The 26,102-nt window shown below is 41.5% G+C and overlaps 1 protein-coding gene across 1 annotated transcript in view; it reads right to left on the bottom strand.

The window, feature by feature from the left end:
- Nucleotides 1-26,102, bottom strand: part of LRRK1 (leucine rich repeat kinase 1) — a 123,370-nt gene that overhangs the window by 62,857 nt on the left and 34,411 nt on the right. Inside the window, exons 2-5 of the mRNA XM_077762395.1 lie at nucleotides 19,877-20,040; nucleotides 16,175-16,346; nucleotides 13,477-13,656; nucleotides 12,653-12,801 (exon numbers count right to left, since the gene is read on the bottom strand). Of these exons, the coding sequence (XP_077618521.1) occupies nucleotides 12,653-12,801; nucleotides 13,477-13,656; nucleotides 16,175-16,346; nucleotides 19,877-20,040 (665 nt within the window). The remainder of the gene's footprint in view (nucleotides 1-12,652; nucleotides 12,802-13,476; nucleotides 13,657-16,174; nucleotides 16,347-19,876; nucleotides 20,041-26,102) is intronic.

Below are 26,102 nucleotides of genomic sequence, written 5' to 3'. Positions count from 1 at the left end.
ACTAAAATGTAAAAAAAAAAAAAAAAAAAAGGTAAGGGAAAGGACAGTAAGTAAATTAGCAAAAAGCCTGGGAGGGCCCCATAGTGTAGAGGACAGTTTCAAAAGGGACCTGAGTATGACTACAGGGAGTAAAGGAAGGGACAGATAAAGGGAAAGGGGAGGTCAGCCTTCTTTTCAAACTCACAGGAGGAAGATTAATTCAATGAGGCAGTTAATGAAATGACTGAGGAAAAACAATGTAATCCATTCTGAAAAAGCATGTCTGCTCAAAATGCTGCAATATCAGAATTAGCGTAGTGGTTTGCTGCCAACATCATTCAAGACAAACAAACACAAGGAAATATTACCATAGAAACCAGATCAATGTGAAGCAGAAGTACGAAAATAACAAGGTTTACAAGCAAAACTATGATGGCATGTTAAACAGTCAACACAGAACAATCTGTTGCCTCCAAGGGCTCACTCAAGGTCAGACTGTAGGGCAACCATCTGGAAGTTGAGCTGGGATCACGGGATGACACATTCTCGGAGACTCTTTGCAATGCACGCACCGACTTTCGTGCCCACTTTTTCAGCTGACCTTCACAGTAACCTTGTAAGGTCGGGCACAATTTGCACGTAAGGAACCTCAGGGAGACAATTCACTCAAAGGTAACAGAACCAGGATGGCGATGAAGGTGCCTGATTCTCTGTGTGGTCCCCTCCTACCATACCACCATGTTCCCACAGCCATGGAAAAGCTGACACCGTTTCAAAGGCATGAGAAGAAATAACCAAGGCTTCCTGATAGCAATAAAGCTACTCGAACAACCCCAACCCCAAAATACAGCCATGCTAAGCCTTTGTGTTCCAACCCAGGGCAAAATAGAAAAGAAAAACTAACGAAAATTGAAGAAAAATACTAGCAGACTATGCTAGATCAACTACGCAAAAAATGAAGGGAGGATTATAGAGCTACACACTGCCTTCAAAATGGGAGATCACCAATGGTAGAAGGCAGAAGAATGAATTTTGTGTTCAAATAGATAGGAATGCACACATTTACTGATTACATTCTGAGTATGAAGGAAAAGTAAATAGGAAAAAAGGAAAAGGGTAAAAGGGAGCAGGGAGAGGAACACATCTCTTGAGATAGAAGATAATATCTTAGGGGCGCCTGGGTGGCTTAGTTGGTTAAGTGTCCAATCTCACGATCTCACGATCTCACGATCATAGGTCATGATCTCACGGTTCATGGGTTCGAGCCCCGCGTTGGGCTCTGTGCTGACTGCCAGCTCAGAGCCTGGAGCCTGTATCAGAGTCTGTCACTCCCTCTCTCTCTGACCCTCCCCTGCTCACACTGTCTCTCTCTCTCTTAGAAATAAAACATTAAAAAATTAAAAAAAAAAAAAGAAGATAATATCTTATCTCAAGACAAAGGCAAAATAGAGGTAGAACCAATGATGGAGGCAGGATTGGGAGGTGGCCAGTTCTCTGACCATGAAAACATGCCCTTTTAAGTAATGCTTGTGTGGCAGAGAGAAACCGAGTCACAAGAGAATATATATTTAGAAGAATAAACGCATTACAAGTAATGGAAAAGAAAAGGCACAACTGTGATCAGAATTGCGAAAGGAAAAGTGAAACATCATAAGCCAGCCCCGCCCTAGTTAGAATAGAAAGCTAAAAGAAAACAGGAAAATTAGAACAAATAGATTAAGCACAGAAAAACCAGAATGAAGTAAAGGCAAGGAAGATCATAAAGCCAAGATAAATAAAGCCAATTCAAGGGTCTTTGAAAAAAATAATAAGGTCAACACTCAATTGACTAAATTAAAAAAGGTTTAAATGTACCTTTAATAATCTAAGAATGAAAGTAACACTCTGACAACCATGTAAAAACAATGTTTAGGTTATGGGAGGTGTTGTCTGTGGCCACAGCTAACAAACCAAATGAAGATGTTGAAATTCAAGATTTACATACAAAGATAGAAATTCTCAAAGTGACATAAAAAGAGAAAAAACAAAATCATGTATGTAAGGCACACAAATAAGGAAAATAACCAGAGGCTCCCTGCCCAACGGCTCCTAATTCCATATATGTCCTTTTTAGTATTTTATCCCAAAGTTTTATTTTTATTTTTATTAGTTTTTAAAAATTCCAGTGTAGCTAATATACAGTGTTATATTAGTTCAGGTGTACAGTACAGTGATTCAGCAATTCTGTACACTGCTCAGGACTCGTCACAACAGGTGCTCTCTTCAATCCCCATCACCTGCCTCACCCATCCCTCACTTACCTCCCCCCTGGTAACCTCAGTTTGTTCTCCATAGTTAAGAGTATCGAATGCCAAAAAGTGTTTAATAAAATTATCACTTTTTCTTCACTAAAGTTTTTAAAATGAAGACAGGGGGTTTTTTTCTTTAAAAATTCGATGTGCTTTTTTCCCCTTACAGTATTTCAGTCATTCCTTTTAAAAATAGGAAGCTTACAAGAAATATTCTGTCACTAGTTCCAAGTTAATTTTGCCAACATCTATTTGAGAAATAGGGGGGGAAAAGCAAGAAATAAAATGTCTGTAGTTAACTAAATTACTTAGCTTATTATTGAGAGAACTTCACTTCCTCAACTTAAAATTATTTTTTAACATTTATTTATTTTTGAGAGACAGAGGGAAACAGAGCACAAGTAGGGGAGGGGCAGAGAGAGAGGGAGACAGAATCCGAAAGAGGCTCCAGGCTCTGAGCTGTCAGCACAGAGCCCAATGTGGGACTTGAACTCAGGAACCGTCAGATCATGACCTGAGCCAAAGTCAGATGCTTAACTGACTGAGCCAGCCAGGTGTTCCCTCTTCAACTTTTAAATAAAGACAAAAATTTCTAACTTAAAAGATTATATAGGGGATTAAAGCAGAACATTTGACAAAGTTCTTTGTCAGCTATGAAGTGTTATGTAAATGGGAGGTTTACTATATCTATAAAATTTCATCCATCCATCCCTCCATCCATCCCTCTAGGCATCCATCCCTCCATCCATCCATCCATTCTTCCATCCATCCCTCCATGCATGGAACCATCTGTTCATCTTTCCCTGGCCCTACAGTGGGGGTCGAACACAAAGCAAAATGGCCAACTCCCCTGCTTTTGAGAAGCTTCCATTCAAACGAGAGAGTTGACATTATATAACGTCACATCCAGATAATCTCAAATCTTGTTAAATGCTATGAATAAAGTGGACAGGAAGCTCTGAGAGACAAAAGGGGTCTGACCAGGCCTGTGGACCAAGGAAGGCTTCCTGAGGATACGTGTGGGGTTAAGATTTGCAGGGTGCCCTGGGGTCATGGAACAGTGTGTGTTCTGTGCTGGGGAGTGAGGCTTCTTCCTGGTTGTGCTGTCCACCCTGTGCGAATGGTACAATTTCCTCCTGCTGCTGGACGTGTTGGTTTCCTTCCCCTAATTTCTTCTTATTATAAATAGCAGGGTTTTGACCACATTTGTGGGAATTGACTTTTTTCCCCTTTTGAATTACGTCCTAGAGGTATCTCTCAGAAAGGAAATGCCAAATTCAGAACAGTTCACTGGGAGAAAAGAGTTTTATGGCTTTTGTCACATGATGCCAATTACTTTGCACACATATGGAACAGATTTACAGTGCCAGCAGTAAGGCCTTGGTGTGCCCATTTCTCAAGTGTCTTACTCAGCATTTATATTTATTTTTGCTAGTTTAATAGGTTTCTGTCAGTACTTTCATGTTGCTTTAATCTGAATTTCTGTAATTATCATTAAAGTTATATTTGTATCCATGCCATGATTCACCACCTGTATTTTCTTATATGTAAATTAACCCTTAATTTCTCTTTAAAAAATTTTTAATGTTTATTTTTCAGACAGAGAGATTGACAGAGTGGGAGCAGGGGAGGAGTAGAGAGGAAGACAGAATTTGAAGCAGGCTCCAGGCTCTGAGCTGTCAGCACAGAGCCTGATGCAGGACTCGAACCCATGAACCATGAGATTATGACCTGAGCTGGAGTTGGATGCTTAACTGACTGAGCCACCCAGGTGTCCCAATTTATCTTAATTTCTTACCCAATAGAATTTATGAGTGATATGCCGCAAGGGCCATGGTTCTGGCTTGGTCCCTGCTGAGTTCTGAGCACCTGGAAGGTGATCTATAAACATTGGCTGAGTTAAATTCGATTATCACCTGCTATGTACATTCTATCAAGGATCTATTTTGAATTTAAGTTTTGGTCAGTTCTTTTTTTTTTTAAATCTTCTATTGCTCTCTTTTTTATATTTCTTTTCAAAATTATATTTTCTTATAACTGGCTTTAATATATAAATCACTCATCTTATTTCTGACAACATACCTTTATATCTATTTGTCTATCTGTAAAAAATTTGGTCATGTAATCATCTCTCTTTCACAACTGGGATAAATGCCCTTTTAAAAATATATTCTGATGGGTTTCCAGGGTTTAACTCTTACCTGTTTGAAGTGTATTTGCATTGCTACAAATGTAATTGTCCATCTTGATATCCACTATAGCGACCATATCTGATGCAGTTTCTTCTCATTCTTTCCTGTGTTTTCCAGTTTGTCATTTAAACTCAAATCATAGTTTTACTATTTCTGCCTTTCTGCTTTATTCATCATTTTCTCCATTTTAACCAAATACAAGTGGTTTCTATTGCTGCTGCTGTATATTAGGGTTTCAGATCTGGGAGGAAGTCCATCACGAATGCCTCCTTGAAAGGTTGTCCTGTGTCCTTGCTCACTTCCTCTACTGCATAACCTCGCTACCCTATTTCAGATTCTAAGAAGAACTAATGGCATGGATGGTATCCCCAGGAAAGCGTCCGAAGAAGGAATGCATGAGGGCAGGGAAAGATTCAGTATGTGGAAACTAGAGAAAGGAGACCAGTGTAGAATCATCAGCTAACTTCCTCACCAGGGTGCAAGAAAAGCCGATTGATGGACAGAGGCTGCAACAGTCCTGAAGTTTGATTTGACAACTTTTTGAGGGGGCAGTGAAAGGCCTTCTCTTCTTCTCAAACCAGCGAGTGGTGAGAAGGCCAGGCCGGGGTTGTGAGTCCGCTCCCAGAGCTGCCTCTTACCCGCTGGGGCGCTGCTGCTCCAGAGACTGAATTCTGGGGACACCCGTTCTTACACTTGTTACACTGCCAGCCGCAAGGAGGGTGTCAGGGTCCAAGAAGGTGGGAATGTGCATAAATCGAAATACTCTGGAAGGCATAAAACTCTTTTTTATGTTTATTTATTTTTGAGAGAGGGAGAGAGAGAGAGAGAGAGAGAAATACAGTGTGAGTCGGGGAGCAGAGAGAGAGGGAGACAGAATCGGAAGCAGGTTCCAGATTCCAAGCTGTCAGCACAGAGCCCAACTCGGGACTCGAACTCACAAACCGAGAGATCATGACCTGAGCTGAAGTCGGACGTTTAACTGACTGAGCCACGCAGGTGCCCCTGGAAAGCATAAAACTCTTGAGTAAAAACTTCTTTTTTGCATCAAGCATTAGGCCTAACCCGAGACAAGGGTATTCCCCAGAGGACTCAGTGTCCCTCAGAAAAGCTGCTTTCATGGAGCACCTGGGTGGCTCAGTTGGTTAAACTTCTGACTTGGGCTCAGGTCATGATCGCACGTTTCATGGGTTCAAGTCCTGCACCGGGTTCTGTGCTGACAGCTCAGAGCCTGGAGCCTGCTTTGGATTCTGTGTATCCCTCTCTCTCTGCCCCTCCCCCACTTGCACTCTGTCTCTCTTTCTCAAAAATAAATGAACATTTAAAAAAAAGAAGAAGAGAGAAAAGGCTGCATGCCCGTGGTGTCTCAGGTGGCGTGGGGAGCATGCAGCCCCCACCCGATCTGTCAGCCCATCCGTCAGCCACTCATGAAGGCCCCAGCAACAGCCAAGAGGCCCTATTTGCTGCTTCCTAAACTTTCTGAGCATCCCACAAACACAAATCCTCAGACACCACCCCCCACCCCCTTGCCCTGATCCCATGGATGGAGAAGAGCTGCTTCAGCTAGGAAAATGTGCAGCCGGATGTTTGTTCTTGGGTGTAGACACAGGCATCTGAATGGCGGGTTACCAGGAATTTCTAAGGTACATAAGCCAGAGCTGATCCAAAAACTGATGATGACGATGATGATGGTAATGATAATAAGTGTTCCTCTCTGGGTGAGCTGCCCAATTAAAAATCATCAGCCACTTTCAGAAGGAAATTAATACTTTCTCCATTGGGTTGTCTCAGAATTAATTCCAGCTCTTGCCTGCTTGCATTCTCAGAGCAGCCCCAGAAAGCCCTATCGTCGGGCCCGCTAACAGCTTGAATGGAGACAAACACCATGGTTATTCCAGGACCTGCTTACGCCTTTCCTAGCATTTCTGAGTTTTCCTGCTCCTTTCTGGTCATGCCGACATCGGAATGTTGCCATTTCTCATGGCAACAAAGCAAACATTGACAGGACCTTTGCCATGAACACAGGCCGTCTCATTAGATGTCCGGCAAGGGTTTGGCAGCTTTCAAGGGGGCGCCGGCAAAGCAGAGCCAGGAAACAGCTCTGGCCAGGTCCGACTTGGCTTTGTTCTTGCTCTTCTGAAAGTATGTCCAGACCACGTGGTGTGGGCTCTGGGACCCTCCTTGCCAAGCACCAACAAAACCTAAGCAACCTGCTGTTGCCAGTGGAAAATCAATGTGGACTCGTCTGCAGTTCCCCGTCTGCCGGCAGAGGCGGGGCCTGGCAGCCTGACCCAGAGGCACGCAGGAAGGCTCTGAAGCTTTGCTGGCTCTGGCTTCCAAGGACGCAGCAGTTACACACAAAAATACCCACTGGCTGGTGGAGGTGGCAGAGCATAAACACACAAAAAACAAGAGGACTTCTTCTGCAAGGTCACTGCTTCGAACGCCAGCAAAGTCAAGGGAGTTTTCAGGCTGTGCATCTGTGGCAGCAAAGCACCCTTTTAATGACCGCCCTTGTCTAATATTCTGAGCCAAAAATGCCGGTTCACACCCACTGCTCACCTGGAAAGGGAGCAGCACTTACCTCTGGCTCCTGAGTCATCCTTCCTGAATCACGGGATCACTCTGGATCACTGGATCATGCTGGATCACTCTGGGCTGTGCTGCCTCCCTTTCTTCTCCCAGCAGCACAGGAGGAATGTGCTATCACAGGTTAAAGATCACAGGCAGCCAGACACACCACCGCTGGACACAAAGGTACTTGCCTTTGAAATTCACGTGAATAATCAAAATACCACCTGCTTTGGGGAAGCCCAAAAAATCCTTATGATTCAGGCTGCACTGCAAATTTCATTTTCTCTTCTGGGCCAAGGAGAAGAAAAGTAACATTGTCTTTTCTTTGTCTACTCCTAACATGCAATAATCACTTCTATGCTCTATGCCTATCTTGGCAAATGTCGCAGGATTTACCCTGTAGAAAAGATGGCAGATATAGATGCCAACCATTTCTGCTTTTAACCTTTAGCCAAGAAAATCAACGTCACTGGTTCTCAAGCTTGGGAGCACACTGGAATCACCTGGGGAATTTTTTAAATTAAACTGATGCAGGTCCCGCCCGAGATTCAGATTCGATCAGTGTAGGGTATGATAGGAGCATGGAGATTCTTAAAAGTTCCCAGGGAGTCCACATACAGAAAAGTGTGACAACTGCTCATGAACTTGGGAGGTACAGTTCAGGAATCATGAAATGGGAAAAGCCCTGAGTTGGGAGACTCATGTTCTGGGCTGAGTATTGCTGCTTAATATTTGCTGTCCTTGGACAAGTAACAGAATGTCTCTAAACCATAATATTTTCATCTGGAAAACAGATTATATCCCTGGAGTTCATACCGAGGTGTTGTAGAGATCAAATGGGTAAGAAGGTGCAGGGAAAAACACCAAGCTAAAGGTTGGATGATCGCTATTTCCTCTTACAATGTGAGGTTAATATTTAACATTTATTGTACATTCACTATTGAATACTGGTATTCTTTATTTTATTTATTTATTTTTAAAGATTTTAGTTTTACATAAGTATGGGGCTGGAGCTCACAACCCCAAGATCAAGAGTTGCATGTTCTATTGACTGAGCCAGCCAGGAACCCCTGGTATTCTTTAAAAACTAGGAAACCAGCAAATAAGGGAATGGTTAAAAGGAAATAGTGATAAATAGAGTACAAAAAGATGGAAGTAATAAGTCAATATGACAGGTACCACACACATGTGAATTGAGTGGACTCCTCAAAGACACACTCTCAGATGGGATTAGAAACTAAACGCTGTTTATAAGAAATACACCTAAGACAATGAAAAAACTGAAGATAAATGTCTGGAAAAACTTACACAAGGTTAATGCAAAAACAAAAAAAGAATGTCGTGGGACGATGTGAAGAGCAGACAATTTTAATGATAGCATGAATAGGATTAAAGCAGTTATTCGACATAATGAAATAAGTCAAAATGGGTCATAAAGCCATAAACCAGGCATATGAAGCAGATACTTTTAGAACTATGTGACAAACTAGAAAAGAAAATCAGAAGTAGGAAATATATATGTACACATATACATAAACATGTATTTTATAAATATGCATATTTCCGATTCTGATCAAGAAAGCCAGCACAAGTTGACAGCACATGAAAGACTTGAATAATGCAATTAACAAGCTGAAATTAGGGGGGAAAAACTGAAGTATATGACTCAGTAAATCTACAAAAGAACTCCAGTAATAATAGCTATCTTCTATTAGGTACTTATGGCCCAGTTATTGATTTTAGAATGTTACAAATATTACCACATTTAACTGTCAAGCCTCCCTCTGAGACAGATACTTTATCTCTCTTTATCTTTCTTATCTCCAAAACAGAAAACTTAAGTTACCATGTGAAGGTAGTAGAGTAGTGAAGTCTGGAGCCCAGATTAGCTCAGGAAATCTCATACCACAATACCCGAAACACTCAAAGACAAATACTCAGTACTCAAAGAGGGAGATGTGAAGATTTTAGTATAGATAAAAGCTAAAATTAATGAATAAGAAACAGAACAAATCAATCAATCAATCAATCAATCAATGAATCAATCAATCTAGCAAGTCCTTTGACAAGACCACCAGAACATATAAATCCCTGGCTGGTCTGATTAAGTTCAAAATAGAAAAAGTAAAACTGTCCAACATCATAAATGAAAAGGGAAATTTATCATCAGTATTTATTACATCAACAAATTAAAGTAGAAAAGCTACATAAATGTATCAATAGCTGCCAAAAAGTGATTTGACAAAATCCAGCAATCTTTCCTTATAATAAAAACTCTTTAAGCAGAAAAGAAGACATGGAAACCACCTAAATATAACAATAGTCTATTTACCAAAAATCTATAGCAAATGCCTATAGATTGCTGAGGTCAAGACCTTTAAAATCAGGAACAAGAGAGATGCATCTCTATCATGATGATTCAACTTTTGACATTTCTAGTGATACCATGGGACGTAAAATAAAATAAGTTTTATAAATATCAGAGAAGGAGGGGCAAACCTATTTGGAATTTGCTGATGACTTGATCATACACCTAAAAGTTTCAAGGAACTCTTCTAAAAACTATTAGAATTAATAAGAGAAGTTGGCAAAGGGACTGGATAAAACATAAATAAACAAAAGAGCTTTCCTGCATACCAATAACATCAGGTTGAAAATAGAAAAGGAAAAGAATTATATTCCATTCAAATAGTGGCAAAAACAATAAACAAGACAGGACCAGGTTCTTTATGAAGAAAATTATAAAATCTCATTAAAGTATGAAAAATAAAAATATAAAATATAATGCAAAATCTCATTAAAGAACATAAAAGCTACACAGAGTCATCGTTGGAAATGCACAAAATGGAAGAAAATGTGTAATAATAATTTTCAAAGAAAAAACCCAAATAACAAGTAGAAAACATGCATTAATAGGCTGTACGACTTAAATAAAATGTCTATTATCAAAAAAGTATGGCATTTACCTAGAAACAGATTAATAGGCCAGTGGACCAGTAGAGAGAACTGCAAAATGCATACAGATAGACACTGGGGAAAATAACCATGGTGACATTTCAATTCAGAAGGAAAAGGAAGTTCTATTTAAAAAATTGTGCTGGAGGGGCGCCTGGGTGGCTTAGTTGGTTAAGCGTCCGACTTTCGCTTAGGTCATGATCTTGCAGTTCATGGGTTCGAGCCCCACGTCGGGCTCTGTGCTGACTGCCAGCTCAGAGCCTGGAGCCTGTTTCAGTCTGTGACTCCCTCTCTCTCTGACCCTCCCCTGCTCATGCTGTCTCTCTCTCTCTCTCTCCTAGAAATAAATAAAACATTTTAAAAAAATTAAAAAAAACTTGTGCTGGAATAACAAACATCCATCTAGCAAAGATGAGAGCTATATTTGCTCCCTCGTACCATACATGCAAATAAATATAAGAAAAATTAAAGCTTAAAACAAAAAATAAAAGAATAAAAATATTACAAGATACCCCAGGAGGAGAATATTTATATAAAATTGAGGTGGGAATGACCTTCTTATATAACCCAGATGCAATAAAAAAAAGACATATCTGATTTCATATTCTTATATCTTTGTTATCACAAAAGATAACAGACAAAAGAAAAATAAGGAATTGGGGAAAATATTGGCAACATGTATGATAAAAAAGGTTTGAAATCTGGCCATGTGTAGCAACATGGATGGACCTTGAGGGTGTTATGCTGAGCAAAATAAGTCAGGCAGAGAAGGACAAATATCATATGTTTGCACGTATAGGAGGATTAGGAGGAACTTGACGGAGGAACAAGGGGGAGAAGAAGGGCGGAAATGGTGGGGGAAAGGGAGAGAAGCAAACCATGAGAGACTCTTGAATGCTGACAAAAACTGAGGACTGATGGATGTGGGGGGAGGGGGGATGGGCATGGAGGAGGACACTTGTGGGGATGAGCTCTGAGTGTGATGTGGAAACTAATTTGACAATAAACTATTAAAAAAAAAAAATAAAATCTAATACACAAAAGGTTCTCCAAGATGAGAAGGAAGAGATGACCGACTCTTTAGGAAAATAACCAACAAATAGTAACAGGCAACTAATGTGACTGAGGGGAAATGCAAATAGTTCTTACAGATATGACAAGATGCCTAATATTGTTAATAATAACAGTGCGGCCATTAAAACAAGGAGCTCTCATTTTCATCCAACAGACTGATGAAAATTAAAAGGTTCCTGGATATCTAGACCCAAGGTGTGGGAACAGAGATTCCCCATATAATGTTGGTGAAAGTGTGAATCTCCACAGCTTTTTGGGGATGTGATTCACAAATAATCCACTTTTGGGACTTAGATCTACAGAAGCAAATATCCTGGAAAACTAGGCTGTATTACAAGAGGCCAAACCCAGAAACTGCCCAAATGTCCACAGGAAAAAGGCTGAGACAACTAAGCTACATTTACTCTATAGATTTAAGACATATATTTATTTGTTTGTTGTCTCTGTATGCTTATTTATTTATTTATTTATTTATTTATTTATTTATTTATTTTGAGAGAGAGCATGAACCAGGGAGGAGCAGAGAGAGAGAGAGGGAGAGAGAGAGAATCCCAAACAGGTTCTGCACTGTCAGTGCAGAGCCTGATGCAGTACTTGATCTCACAGATGGTGAGACCATGACCTGAGCTGATGTCAAGACTCCGACACTTAACTGAATTGAGCCACCTAGGCACTCCAGGGATGTATTTAAAAGAATGACTTTTAGCCATGTTGACTTACCTAGAGGGAATAGAGGGATAGAATGCTATATTTAAAAAGCCAAATTGGGAACACCTGGGTGGCTCAGTTAGTTAAGCATCCAACTCTCGATTTCAACGCAGGTCATGACTTCATGGTTCATGAGATCGAGCCCTCAGTCAGGATCTGCACTGACAGTGTGGAGCCTGCTGGGGATTCTCTCTACCCTTTCTCTGCTTGTTCTCTCCCTCTCTCTCAAAATAAATAAATAAACATTAAAACAATAAAATAAAAAGCCAAATTGATAATGGAAGTAACACAACATGATTTTTTGTTATTAAAACGGAAACCTAACTAAAACTACATCCTGCACGGTTTGCTAGTTTAATTCAGATATAACTGACATATAATATTGGGTAAGTTGAAGGTGTACAACTTGTTGAATTAATATCCTTATTTATTGCAAAATGATTCCCGCTATAGTGTTAGGGGACACCTGTATCATGTCACCTAATTCTCATTTCTTTTCTGTGGTGAGAACATTTAAGATTTACTCTTTCAGCAACTTTCAAGTATATAATACAGTATTATTACCTATAATCGCAAAGCTGTATGTTATATATGCAGAACCTCCTCATCTTATAAGTGAAGTTTATATAGTATGACCAACATCTCCCCATTTTCTGCATACCCTCCAACTCCTGGCAAATCATCTACTCTGTGTTTCTAGGGGTTTGGTTTTTTCTGATTCCTCATATAAGTGAGATCATACAGTATTTGTCTTTCTGTGTCTGACTCATTTCATTTAGCACAATGTCCTCAAAGTCTATCCATTTTGTTGAAAATGGCAGGATGCCCTTCTTTCTTGTGACTGAAAAGTCGTTATCCACTCATCCATAAGCAGCGACAACTCACCATTTTTCCTGGACAGCTGCTGGACAAGGCACTAGTTTCAATGAAATACTTCCTGAGGAGATGTTTGCTGGGGTCAGGACTGTCCAATAAGATATAGGAACAGAAGAAGGCCCCATGCCGAAGCAGGAATATGGCAATGTCTTCATTTCCTAAAAGACAGAAAATGGGAAGCTAAGGGCTTTCCAATGTAGAGTGTAGCACAGTTGTCCAAAATGGTGGATGCTAATATGTGAAATGGGAATGAAAAGGGTAGTTATGCTGGTGGAGCTTCTCTAGTCCTTCCCTTGAGATGTCAAATTTCTTTTTTTTTTTTTAACTTTTTTTTTATGTTTTATTTATTCCTGAGAGAGAGAGAGAGACAGCGTGAGCAGGGGAGGGTCAGAGAGAGAGGGAGATACAGAATCCGAAACAGGCTCCAGGCTCTGAGCTAGCTGTCAGCACAGAGCCTGATGCGGGGCTCGAACCCACGAACCGTGAGATCATGACCTGAGCTGAAGTCGGATGCTTAACCCACTGAGCCGCCCAGGTGCCCCGAGACGTCAAATTCCTGTTAGTGAGAGAATTTTTGTGGGACCCTGCCCTGTGGCATGCCTCCTACTACAGTCCCATTTGCCACAGTTGGTCCCTGTCAGTGAAATCCTCTTGCAGGGGTGAGTGGGGCAAATGAGGGAAGGTGCAGACATCTTGAAAAAGAAGCAATTAACAGAGTTTGCAAACATCTCCACAGAGAGCCTTCTTTAAGGGCTAGAAGTGAGGGTGAAGCCACCATCCCACATCTGGAAACTTCGAAGCTTCCCATGCGCGGGATTGGCTGGGGGACCCACCTGACTTGATGGCCGCGTAGAGGGGCAAGCGCACAATGACAGGAAACTCGTTCTTCCTGACCGCGTAGCTTTCCGGGTCGGCCCCGTGTGTCAGGACCAGGAGCTTCACCACCCCCAGGTGCCCTCGCTGGCAGGCCAAGGCCAGCATCCAGTTCAGCAGCCGCTGGGGGCTGCAGGGACCTGGGAGGAGAGGGAAAGCGTCACTGAAGGGTTCTGGTTGTTTCCGCTGCCATGTCCCCTTGGGCCGTTGCTAAAATCGTGCTGGCCTGTCTCTACCTGAAAGTCCCTTCTGTCAAGTTGATAGTGTTTTCTGGAACAGCCCCTCTCAATTGCATGGGGCACTTTCCCACATCATTATAAACCCATCACAGAATTCCAAGTGAGGAAAAGCAGCATTTGAAACAGCATATACAGTATAATGGTTAACTGAATTTAAAAAAAAATGTATGTGTAGAAATAAGACTAAAAGGTACCATCCCAGTGTTGCAACTTTATCTCTGGGTAGTGGGATTATGGCCATTATTCCCCACACCCTTTTCCCCATCCCCAGCCCTGACCTCATCCCCACAGTAGCATCATATACAGGGACATGGGCTTTGGAGACAGGCAGCTTAGGGCTAAAACATTTCAGCGGTGTAATCTTAAACACATTTCTTCACCTCTCCCTGACTCAGTTTACCTACTAGTAAAATGGGAATAATAACACTCATCCTCCCAAGTTTAATGTGAGGGTTGCATGACATAACGTATGTCAAGGGCCTGCCTCGGTACATTCTAACTCATTATATGTCATAATGTTTTCAGAGTACTAACACTTTACTGCATGTCTAAAATATCTGTAAAATACATATGTTACTTTTATAAATGAAAAAAAAAAAAAGGCTCTGATAAAAGAAATAGATTTAACTATCCAGCCTAGATTTTTGAGAATCACTCCCTGCAAGAAACCACCTACTTAATTCCAGAATGAAATAACATTTAGCACACTGAATGAACAGGGACAATGTGGGCTGAAGTGTTACAATATCTTCAAGTTCAAAGGAATGCAATGTCTTTTAGATGTAGCTGCTGTGGAAAAATGATCTCATCTTCCACATTGACACTTGCCAAGTGCATCATAACATTGTCTCATTTCCAGAGGCTGAAAGTCCTTAGGAACCAAAGTGCTTCCAAGCACAGAGACAGGGACCCTCCTCTCCATGGTAAGAAATTGACCAGGACATGGAAGAAATGAAAATGCAGCACACAGGGTGTCCGGCACAGTGCCTGGGCTACAGCAGATGGTAAATAAATGTCCCTTCTTCTCTCTCTGGTAACCAGAACTAACAACTCAAAGGAGGTGGTACTTGAACAGATATTAACACATGATCCCTAACTCACTCACTGCAAGGATATCTAGAGACGAGAAATCCAGCCATCATGCTGCTAGCTTCTTGAGGATGGATGTACACCAGTCTTAGGAGGCTATATCAGGCTATATTGCAAAGCTATGATTTTCAGATGAGGAACTCAAAGCTCAGAGAGGTCTGGGAACTTGCCAAATGTCCCACAGTAAATGGCAAAGTCAAGAATTAAGCCCTGCAAAACTAAAAGATTTAAACACCTGAAACCAATGGGTTCCTTCTGAACCATATGAGACCGCTACATGTATTTTCTGAGGCCCCAATCCAGTGATACTCACAGAGAGCCCCATTTTGGTCTCCATCTGACCTCTTCCCCCTTTGCTCTATCTCTGCTCAGCTACAGAGACCAAAAATTACATAATGATGTATTCCCACCCTCTGTGAGCCTTTCATCTCTTCTTCTCAAACCGTCCCTTGCTCTCTAGTTGTGTCTTGTGTGTCTTCTGGTCTTACATCACTCCTAACAATGGCCGCCTTCCCTCCAGTTTGGGAATTCACAGGGACACACACTGTTTTGCCTGTCTCTGCACTTCCTGCAGAGTCTGGAAAAATGCTCTAGACTCCTTTGGTCCTCAGCAACTCTGTCCCTAGTTTGAGTTGAAGATAGGATGCCCCAGGAGCAGCTGAAAATAATGCCCAGACCCAGTCACACTCAGGTCCCTTCTCTGCAAAAGTAGGCAACCTCAGCCCTTCCTTCTCTTGTCTGCCAAGTAAGCTCCTATTCACCCTGCAAAACCCAGCTCAGATGTCATCTCCTTATGAAGACCCTGACCTGCACCCAGACAAGACATTCCGCTTATGTGCAACCAGACCACTGTGCCAGTACTTCAGCACCTTTTGAAAAAGTCGCCAGGTCTCTCCGTGTTCCTCAGTTGTAACAAATGTATGACACCGATACAAAATGTAAATAGTAGGGCAACTTTTGCAGGGAGATAGATGGGAATTCCCTGTCCTTTCACATCAGTATTTCTGAACATCTAAAACTGCTTTAAAGAATATAATCTATTATTTTTTGTAAAAAAAAGGACATAGATCCATATTTTTTATCGAATATGGCATGAGAACATTGACCTCCTGAGCTAAAGGGATTGAGACGTGGGATGTGGTGTTGCCACTGGCAGCTACGCAGTTTTGACTCTGGATTGTCACTTTGATGCCCCAGATGTCTGGACCTCCTGCTTGGGGGAAGCGTGAAGAAACAAGCATTTGGAGCAGAAGCCCACCACATGCCTGTCTGATTCCTAAGAAGAGGGTGTCCTGAGAGGCGGCCACGAGGCTCACACCCTGGGATTTACCTGGCAAAGACTCGAGCAGTTCCTGCACGACGTCGGTGTGCCCAAAGTGCGCTGCCACCACAGCTGGGTTGTCGTCGGTGGGCTCCGTGGGCAGCTCCACCCGCCTCTCGGTGAGAAGGTAGCGGACGGTCTCCAGATCCCCATAGGCCGCTGAGATGCTCAGAAGCTTGCCCTGGTCCAAACAGAGCAGGAAAAACAGGACTTGGGTGAGCGGGGTGCTGTCAGGAAGTACCAGGAGAATCAACTCGAAATGCTTCGCCGAGTCCATGGGCAGGACGGGGCTGTGCTGTCTGGGATGGCACTATGGGTCACATGTGGGTGTCGGGGACGTGCAATGAGGGCTCATGCAAAGTGAGAGGTGCCGGGAGCGTAAAATCACATGCAATTTCAAAGACTTAGTCCAAAAATGTCAACGACCTTGTCGATAATTTTCACGTGGATCACATGTTGAAATGATCTTTAATACATTCAGATCAAATAAAATATATGATTAATCTTTCATCTGTTTCTGTTTCCTTTTTGAATGTGACTGCCAGACAATGTGATACAACTGTGGCTCCCATTCTGTTCCTTTGGGACAGCACTGCTCTTCGCTACGAGGGTCATGAGGATGGGGGCCGTGTGGGTATCCCCATCTGAGGCAGAATACCAATACATGGACAAGGACATGGAGGTTCAGAGAGGTTTTGTAACTCGCCCAAATCACACAGCTAAACAATGGCTTTCAATGAGTATAGAAAAGGCCCTCACATTTCATGGGCTCGCTGGGTCTGCAAAACAAATGCTGGATTGGCAGGTACAGAGTGTGACTGCATTACTGAAATGTGAAGTCCTCCTGGAACCTGACTACTCCCCATGGATTTGGGCGTCAGTGTTCAAGCAGGTGCACACAAAACGACACGGAACAAGGCAGGCTGGGCCATCACTGACATTTACTGAGGACGGACTGTGTATAAGAAGCTGGGGTGAGCACTGAGGATGCCAGGACCAATCTGTCACAGCAAACAGCATATTTTGCTTGCTGAATAGGTTAGGAAACAAGTGCTTTGGGACTCACTTTAGGGTGATATGGACAGGGATGGGTCCACAGAATCCCAGGGATGGAAACTGATATATTAAGCCCTTATCATATGCCCGATGCTGCACTGAACACTTTATTTACACGGTCACACTTCATCCTGATAACAGTCTTATGAGGACTGTATCTGTTGTTGATCTTTAAAAAAAAAAGAAAAGAAAAGAGTCTGGGGTGCCTGGTTGGCTCAGTCGGTTAAGTGCCTGACTCTGGATTTCGGCTCAGGTTGTGATCTCACAGTTTGTGGGATCAAGCCCCATGTCGGGCTCTGTGCTCACAACATGGAGCCTGCTTGGGATTCTCTCTCTCCCTCTCTCTCTGCCTCTCACCTCTTCAAATATAAATAAATAAACTTAAAAAAAAAAGAGCCAGTTATTTTACCTGTAAAATGAGTTTATTTGGAAATAGCAGATGTATTGCAATTCAAGATAAGCAAACTACGGGAAAACGGAAGAAGCTGGCAGAGTGTTTCACTGAGTTCCCACTGGCCGGGCTGTTGCTGGCCAAGGAGAAATTCCCCCTCCTCCAGCTGGGGTCTGGGAAGTAAGCTTCCTCTCCTTGCAGAGTTTGCTACTTAGGTGAGTGGTAGAGCATGAGAACTCCCCATTCAGGGTTTCCAGATTCCAGTTTAAATGAGGTTTCTTTTATTTATTTTCACACTGTGTTTTCATCTTGTGGGTGAGGAAATGAAGGCTTGCCCACAGCGAGGGAATTTACAGTCTGCAGAACTAGCCAGGATTTGAACCGGGGTCTGTCTAGCCCAAAATCTATGTTCTATCCATTCTATCCAAGACTTCCCAGGAAACGTGGGGCCTGGAGGGAGGCCCGGGTTCTGAAGGGGAGTGAATGAGCTGCTGACGTGACATACTCATTCAATATGACCAAAGAAGAAAAATCCACTGGCCTGCCAATCTGCCTGGGGTGGGGAGGCCAGCCTTTCCAGGAAAGCACTTGTATTAGGGAGAGAAACCACAGGGATTGATTAAATTGTTCACCACATACAACCGACAACCATCTACACTCTAGTGGGTTGGAGGCTTAAAAGCCTCATTCTCATGAAGTGGTGATTTCATAGAAACCAGCCTGAAGCCAAGAGGAACTAGAGGGAAGAAAGGTCAGGGCTGGCCTTCTGCATACAGACAGCCCAGAGGCTCTGCAGTGTGTATTTATTTTAATTCAAATAGTATAGAAAAGTATGAAATAAAAAAGGAGGCCTCCCTCCATATCTCTACTTCCCAATTTCCTTTTACAAAGGCACACACTCTTACACAGCCTTCCAGAACATGTTCATCCATATTCACACACGGGTAATCCCATGTGAACTCGAACTCTTCTTTTACTTTAGTCATTGTAGCTTTAAAATTTTTTTAAATGTTTATTTAGTTTTGAGAGAGAAAGAGAGAGCATGAGCAGGGAAGGGGCAGAGAGAGAAAGACCCAGAATCCCAAGGAGGCTCCAAGCTCTGAGCTGTCAGCACAGAGCTTGATGCAGGGCTTGAACTCACGAACCATGAGATCATGACCTGAGCTGAAGTCAGACGTTCAATGGACCAAGCCACTCAGGAGCCCCCAGTCATTGTAACTTTTTATTGGCATATAACACACCTACAGAAAAGTATACAAATTGTGTGTTCAGTTTCATGAACTGTTACAAATGAACCCATTCATGTAATGGACACCCAGGCCACAGAACCTAAGATTATCTGTGCCCCAAAGTCCCCCTTCTGGTCACTGTCCTACCTGGAATAGCCACTATCCTGACTTTTAATACCACAGATTCGTTCTTGCCAGTTTTTAAATGTCATAAAAGTGGAATCATATTTCACTTATTATTTTTTTTCTTTTTGCTCTGAAATAGAGATTCATAGGAAGTTGCAAAGACAGTCTTAAGGAGCATCCATGTTTCTTTAACTCAGTTTCCCCCAATGGCAACACCTTACACAACTGTAGTTCAAGATCAAAACCAGTAATTTGATGTTAATACAATGTGGGTATATCATTCTGCACTTGAGCAAACACCATTGTGATCAAGATACAGAACTACTCCCGGTGCCTGGGTGGCTCAGTCAGTTAAGCATCTGACGTCGGCTCAGGTCATGATCTCATGGTTTGTGGGTTTGAGCCCCATGTTGAGATCTGTGCTGACAGCTTGGAGCCTGGAGTCTGCTTCGGATTCTGTGTCTCCCTCTCTCTCTGCCCCTCCCCCATTCTCTCTCAAAAATAAACATTAAAAAACTCAAAAAAAAAAGATACAGAACTACTCCATTGTGAGATCAGTCTCTCAAGCTCCCGCTTTATGGGCACACTCACCTTACTGCCCTCCACCATCACTAATCCCAGCAACCACGAATCTCTCTTCCATCTCTAGAATTTTGTCATTTTGAGAATGTTATACAAATGGAATCATACAGAATGTGACCTTTTGAGATTTTTAAAAAAAATTTTCTGCTGAGCATAATGCAGGCTGAGAAGTTGGCTTGAAAAGACTGGCAGCCATAAGTTTGCATGCAAAATGAGGTTAAAAAGCCCCCCATTATGATTATGATGATAACAAGGAAATAATCTGAGTGACAACCTTCATCCAAGCCAGGCCCGCAGTCTGGCTGAAGGAGCCGGCATTGATCCTACCTTCTCCAGCTGGGACGTGCTCTCATCACAAGCCTCCCGGAGCAGGTGCCGGGCCCTGCTGGGGTCTCCTTGCTTGTATGCGGCGTGAATGCCCTCTGTCCCTGGGCATCGTGCTGTGGGGTCACTGCCTGGTGTGGACGGTTTGTTGCCCATGTCCCCAGCACCTGAGTGGACAGAAGCACACACACAATGTCACCATCACTTGCTAGTGCTGCTCAGGGGAATCCCTGGAGAGGAGAGCAGGATGAACTCTCCAGGACATAAATCTGGGGCTTTAGGAAGAGAAAAAGGCTGCCCTGAAATAATGCCAGTGTCACCACAGGGAGTAGACCCCAGGATCAGCAGCCCTGTAGGAGGAACTTCCTGTGTGGGGCTGGTGCTGAGTCAGGCTGTCTGCGCAGCAGCACTGTCCTGCGTGGAGCGAGTCCAGGGCACCTGGGGCAGCTGCCTGGCTGCGGACTGCCAGGCTGATCTCACTGACAGCAACAGAAAAGTTTTGGTGGGAGAGCTGATAGTCCAGCCAAACTGTTCCCCTTCTGTTTCCCTCACAGGGGTATAGTATCTAGTGGTGGAAGAAAGACAGGTCTAATACTCAGGATTTGGAAATCTATACCCTCTTTGCCTAGAAAACCCCACTAAGGGTGTGGGATTTAGAATCAGCAGTCCTCATCAATGCCTGCCCCTGCCAAATATCCCACATCATGATGTTGGAGATCCCCTGAAACTCTAGGCCTTAGGATGCCCTTGGACCACTGGAGTGACTGGCCCAGGGTGTCCCTAAGATATCTCTTGACTCTGCCAGTCTGGTGATCTGAAATGTGGCTCAGCCATCAGGCATTATCTTGCTGTTCTCTAATAGTGGACCCTGGCTATGCTACTTGGGAAGAATGGCCAGCTTTGCAGAAGGCATGTTACAGCAATGCTGGGGCATTCACTGAGCAGTCATGATTGGCTGAGCACCATACTGGGTGCTGAAGATGTAAAAGTAAAGGAAGCCAGCTCCTACCCTCACGGAGCTCTCCCTTTAGATCAGGGGTTTTGTGGACCCCAAAGGCTGACGAATAGCCTTCTAAGGTTGCCTTAACATCCTAAATTGGACACAAAACTCTGTGTGTGTATGTGTGTGTGTGTGTGTGTGTGCACATGTGCATGCATGTGTGTGTGTACATTTTTCTGAGGAGAAAATTCAAGGCTTCTACCGGATTTCCAAATGCACAAGTAAACCAGAGTTAAAAATTTTACCTCTATAAATATTATTGAAAAGGCTACAATGAATGAGGAGTTATGTTCTGACTGTGTTAAGTGAAATACCATTCTTGACCAAGTTCACACAGTCAATAAAAGGCAAACCTGAACTGAAGTTTGGTTCCCTAGCTCCCAGGCTAGGGTGAACCTCCTCCATCTCTCTGCTGCCTCTTTGAAGGAATGAATAAAAGAAGCATGTTCTCATGTGAAAATGTGCTTGGCAGGGTTGGCTTCCAAACATTCATATCACAGAAGTGAATCACACTATACCTGCTAACATTCAGAAAATTAAAAAAAAATTATTTATAATAGCATAGAATTATGTGCTTAGGAACAAATTTAACAAAAGATAGGAAGATGTATATAAATGGAAAGACATCCCATGTTCATGGATTAGAGAAATAAATATTTATTAACATGTCAATTCTTCTCAGTTTTATCTATAGATTCAAGAAAATCCCAACCATAGTTCTTATAGGCAAATAAACCCATGAAACAGCATAGACAGTTGAGAAATGCACCCATAGTTGTACATTCGATTGATTTTTGCAAGAGTGCCAAAGCAATACAATGAGAAATGTAGTCTTTTCAACCAATGGTGCTGGAACTGGACACCCACAGTGAATATAAAGAAATCTGGACTCTGACTTCTCACCACACACACACACACACACACACACACACACACACACTAATTTGAAATGGACCATGGACCTAACATAAAGGTTAAAATTATGGAACTTCTAGAAAAGAAGCCATAAGAGAAAATATTGAATATATTTATGTCTTGAGAGTAAGCAAAGATTTCTTAAATGAGACACAGAAAGCAATAACCATGAAAGGGAGATTTGCTAAATTACACTTGACCAAATTTTAAAACTTCTGCTCCTCAAAACATTGAACTACCATTTAAAAATGAATAGGCAGTTTATATACTGGAAGACAATATTTACAGAGCATAAATCCACCCTCCCAAAATAGAATGCTATCCAGAATACAAAAAGGACTCCAAAACTAAGTAACAAAGGACAGCCCAATTAAAAATGGGCAAAGATTGGAACAGCAGAGGATATTAAAAATATTCAAAAAGCTCAATATCACTAGTCATCAGGGAGATGCTAATTAAAACCATAAGGAGACATGACTATATTCCCACCAGAATCACTAAACTTTTAAAAGACTTACAATACTTGGTTATGGAGCAGCTAGAACACTCAAACCTTATTGGCTGGAGTGTAAAATGGCACAACCATTTGGAAACAAGTCTGGTGGTTTCTTATAAAACTAAACATACAGCTACCCTATGATCCAGCAATTCTATTTTCAGATATTTACCCAAGAGAAAGATGTCTCAAAAGCTTATCCAAGAATGTTCATAGCAGCTTCATTCATACTATTTCCAAGCTGTAAATAGCACAAGTGTCCATCAACAGAAGAATGGATAAACAACTACTGTGACTTCATAACTACTCAGCAATAAAAAGGAATGAACTACTGATCCATGAAATGAGTGACAGAGAGTCTTAAAACAATGCTGAGTGCAAGACTGACTGCACAAAGTGATTCCATTTATATAGTATTGTAATCAATAGGTGAAAAAAAATGAGAATAGTGGTTCCTGGGGGACAGGGACAGGCATGAAGTTTAACAAAGCAAGAGCTTGAGAAAATTGCTGTTTGTAATTTCTCAAGTCTTATCAAACAGTCTAATGAAGATTTATGTATTTTGCTCTATATGGATTTTACCCACAGGTGCTAAAAACTATATTGAACTGTTTAATAATAATACAAATGACAAAGATTTTGAAGGTGATGTGTACAGATGCTTACAACTTTAAAAAAATTTTTTTTAACATTTATTCATTTTTGAAAGACAGAGAGACAGAACGTGAGTGGGAGAGGGACAGAGAGAGAGGAAGACACAGAATCCAAAGCAGGCTCCAGGCTCTGAGCTGTTAGCACAGAGCCACATGTGGGGCCTGAACTCACAGACCACGAGATCATGACCTGAGCTGAAGTCAGATGCTTAACTGATTGAGCCACCCAGGCACCCCGGATGCTTGCAACTTTCTTTGAAATGCACTGAAACCATTGGCTTGATGGACGGACAGAGAGATACACATATGGATAGAATGTGAGAGAGCAACTTTAGAAAATGTAATGGTAGAATTTAGGGAGTGGGTAATGAATGTACATGGTTCAATTCTTTCAACTTCATATTTACATTTTCTTCCATAGCAAAATGTACAGAAGTGAAATCAAAATATCATACCCTAAAAGCAGGGCCACCATATGGCATACTGAATAAGGGCAGAAAAATCCTACTCTGTAGAAAGGCAAAGACAATCGGCTTTGATACCATTCAGGGTCTTTACAGCTCATTCTAAGACAGGACTTTCCCTATTTCAAAGGTGCCCATTCCGAAAATCCACGTAAGTGGACAGGCCTCACACAACACACCATAGAGGATTTGGGGTTGTGTATTTTTGTGAAAAGGAATCAGGAAACGGCTCAGTGTGTAGTGGTTGCACTTGTGAGTAAAACAGTTTTGCTCCCCATCACAAGCTAACAGTCCCATTAATTATTTACCACCAGAGACCCTGGGACATCGGAGAGCAGGCTGGAAGGAGAAAGGCATTGGCAGTTTGCTAGAAGGATGCAGAATCAACAGCAGTGGCATCCATCAGGAGAGGCACTTATTTATGTCATTGACCATCTTTCAAAATTAAACAAATTTTTCCCGTATCTCTGTAAATTACAAGCATGAGTGAGTGAGTAGTGTGTGTGTGTGTGCATGTGCGTGTGTGTGTGTGTGTGTGTGTGTGTGTGTGTACACAAGCAAGTATAAAGTAACCTCTTCTGTTCACGTTAGGTACATAAATAAAAACAATTCACCTTTCAGTCCCAATTAAGTGACACTGAGAAGGCAGAACCTAGGGCATAGGGTACATGTCAAATTACAAGGGTGGTTTTACTTTAACTTGATTTTTAAATAATGCAGCATATGTGCAGTAAATGATGTAATCGGAACCAAGACTCTGCTCAATTCTATTTATATATTTTTTAATGTTGTAGTGTCTTCATTTCTGCATCTGATTTTCCTAGGTTGCGTGGACAATGTATATCCACTGTCACTGATGCTGAGGGCTAGGGCGGGGAAGGGGGGTCTGGTGGAATCAAATTGTTGAAAGGACATTACAGGAAAACATCCGCTAATGTGCATGCATTTAATTTAATCTGCAAACTTCTCTTAATTTCCTGAAATTATAAAGAGAATGGTTAGCATACATTTAAATGGAAAGAAAAAAGACCACAAAGCTAATAATTAGTATTAAGGATGGGCTGGGGTGGAATTAATAATGGAATTAGAAGAGATTTTTCTTCTTTATTTTCCCAATAGAATTAGATGATTATTTTATCATAAGCCTTAAAGAATTACACAAGGAATAAAAGAACACATTCTCACTGAAAAAAAAAAAACAGAACTACATTATATAATAAAGCAGAAGCCTGAACTCTCCACTATCAGGCACCTTTTCTTGAGGTAAATATTTACTTTCATAGTACTTTTCCCCCAAAATACTACAGTTCTGTATTTGACAGCTGGTGACTTCTGATTTAAACTTAAAGCAGAGGATTGTATTTATGCCACTCAAGATTATTTAGTGATTTGTGCCTGTTAATCAGCCATTGTCCATAATCCTATTCTTCTCTGCAGTAAAATATGACAGCTCTAAGTATTTTGTTCATACAGATGTAAAATTCGTATTAAAAATATAAACACCCAAATGTATCCTATTCAATAAAATACCAGATAAGTAACTAGAACTAGAACCAGTAGGAAAATAACTAGAGAACATTAGAATGATTCGGTTTCAAATAAAAAAAAATTCCATTTTGTTCTCTATTGCAATGTCATTATTTTTCTATAGAGCAATGAAAATCCCCTATAGGCACGAATATACACATACTCACATACACTACAAATAGGCATCTCACTTGCTTTTCATGCAACATTAATGTGATTAATATGCTTAATGAAGTAAGCAGCCAAATAAAGGAGGAGAAAGGAAAATTAAGAGCACAATTTTGTTTTTGGTTTGATTTTAGGAATCAAATAATTACAAGTAGGAGCTAGTGAGGGGAGGCTACAAACAGAGCAGATGGCAAGGGTTATGGATTCAGCTCATGCAGAATGATTCAAGAACACAGGGAACATCTACAGTAAGCTGTGAAATGACAGTGGACATATTCCTGGTTGGTGACAAATGTTAATATCAGCATAATCTGGTATTTAAATATGCTGGGCATAGACACTTAATTAAAGTTCAGAACGTGACTAAGTATTCGGTTAAAACAATATTTAAAAGCCTGTGGAAGGAGAACATCATTTTGTCCTGAAGAATCACGTTCAATGTAGCACTCTATAAAAGAAATATTTTCAGCAACAGTGCGTGCTCTACATATTCAGCCATTGCTAGAAGGAATGGTTTCGGCTGCCAATAACTCAGGCTCTAAATATCATTTCTGTAATTCAGGTTTTGGAAACGCAGAATATTCTGACTGGAGGCAAATGAATGGAAATTTTTCTTCTCTTCTATTTTGGGGACATAGTAAAATAGAATTGCATGAATATGATTGAGCGATGTCAACTGTAAAAGCCATGTCACTTACACGAATGGTTCCTCACAGACTTCCCCTCTTAAAGAGACTCCTCCTTTGTCTGTCAATTCTGAGTCCATTCTGTCCCTATATCCTAAGGAGAATCTTACCTTTGCTTCTAGAACAAAATTTGTTAAGTCATCCCTCCCCACCCCAAAATCGGCATAAAATTCTCTCTCTACTGTTTTTCTTCTACAAATCTAGGACAATGGAAAGAGAGTTAATATGAAAGTGACTTTAATTCTGTAAGTTCTAAATGTTGTTCTCTCATATATATGTTGAATTATATATAACTATATTATATTAATATTATATTATAT

The sequence above is a fragment of the Crocuta crocuta genome, unplaced genomic scaffold (genome assembly GCF_008692635.1).
Source record: "Crocuta crocuta isolate KB4526 unplaced genomic scaffold, BGI_CrCroc_1.0 scaffold93, whole genome shotgun sequence".
NCBI classification, from domain to species: domain Eukaryota; kingdom Metazoa; phylum Chordata; class Mammalia; order Carnivora; family Hyaenidae; genus Crocuta; species Crocuta crocuta.
Note: the sequence above shows the minus strand (reverse complement) of the source record. Positions and strands in the feature narration are given on the sequence as shown.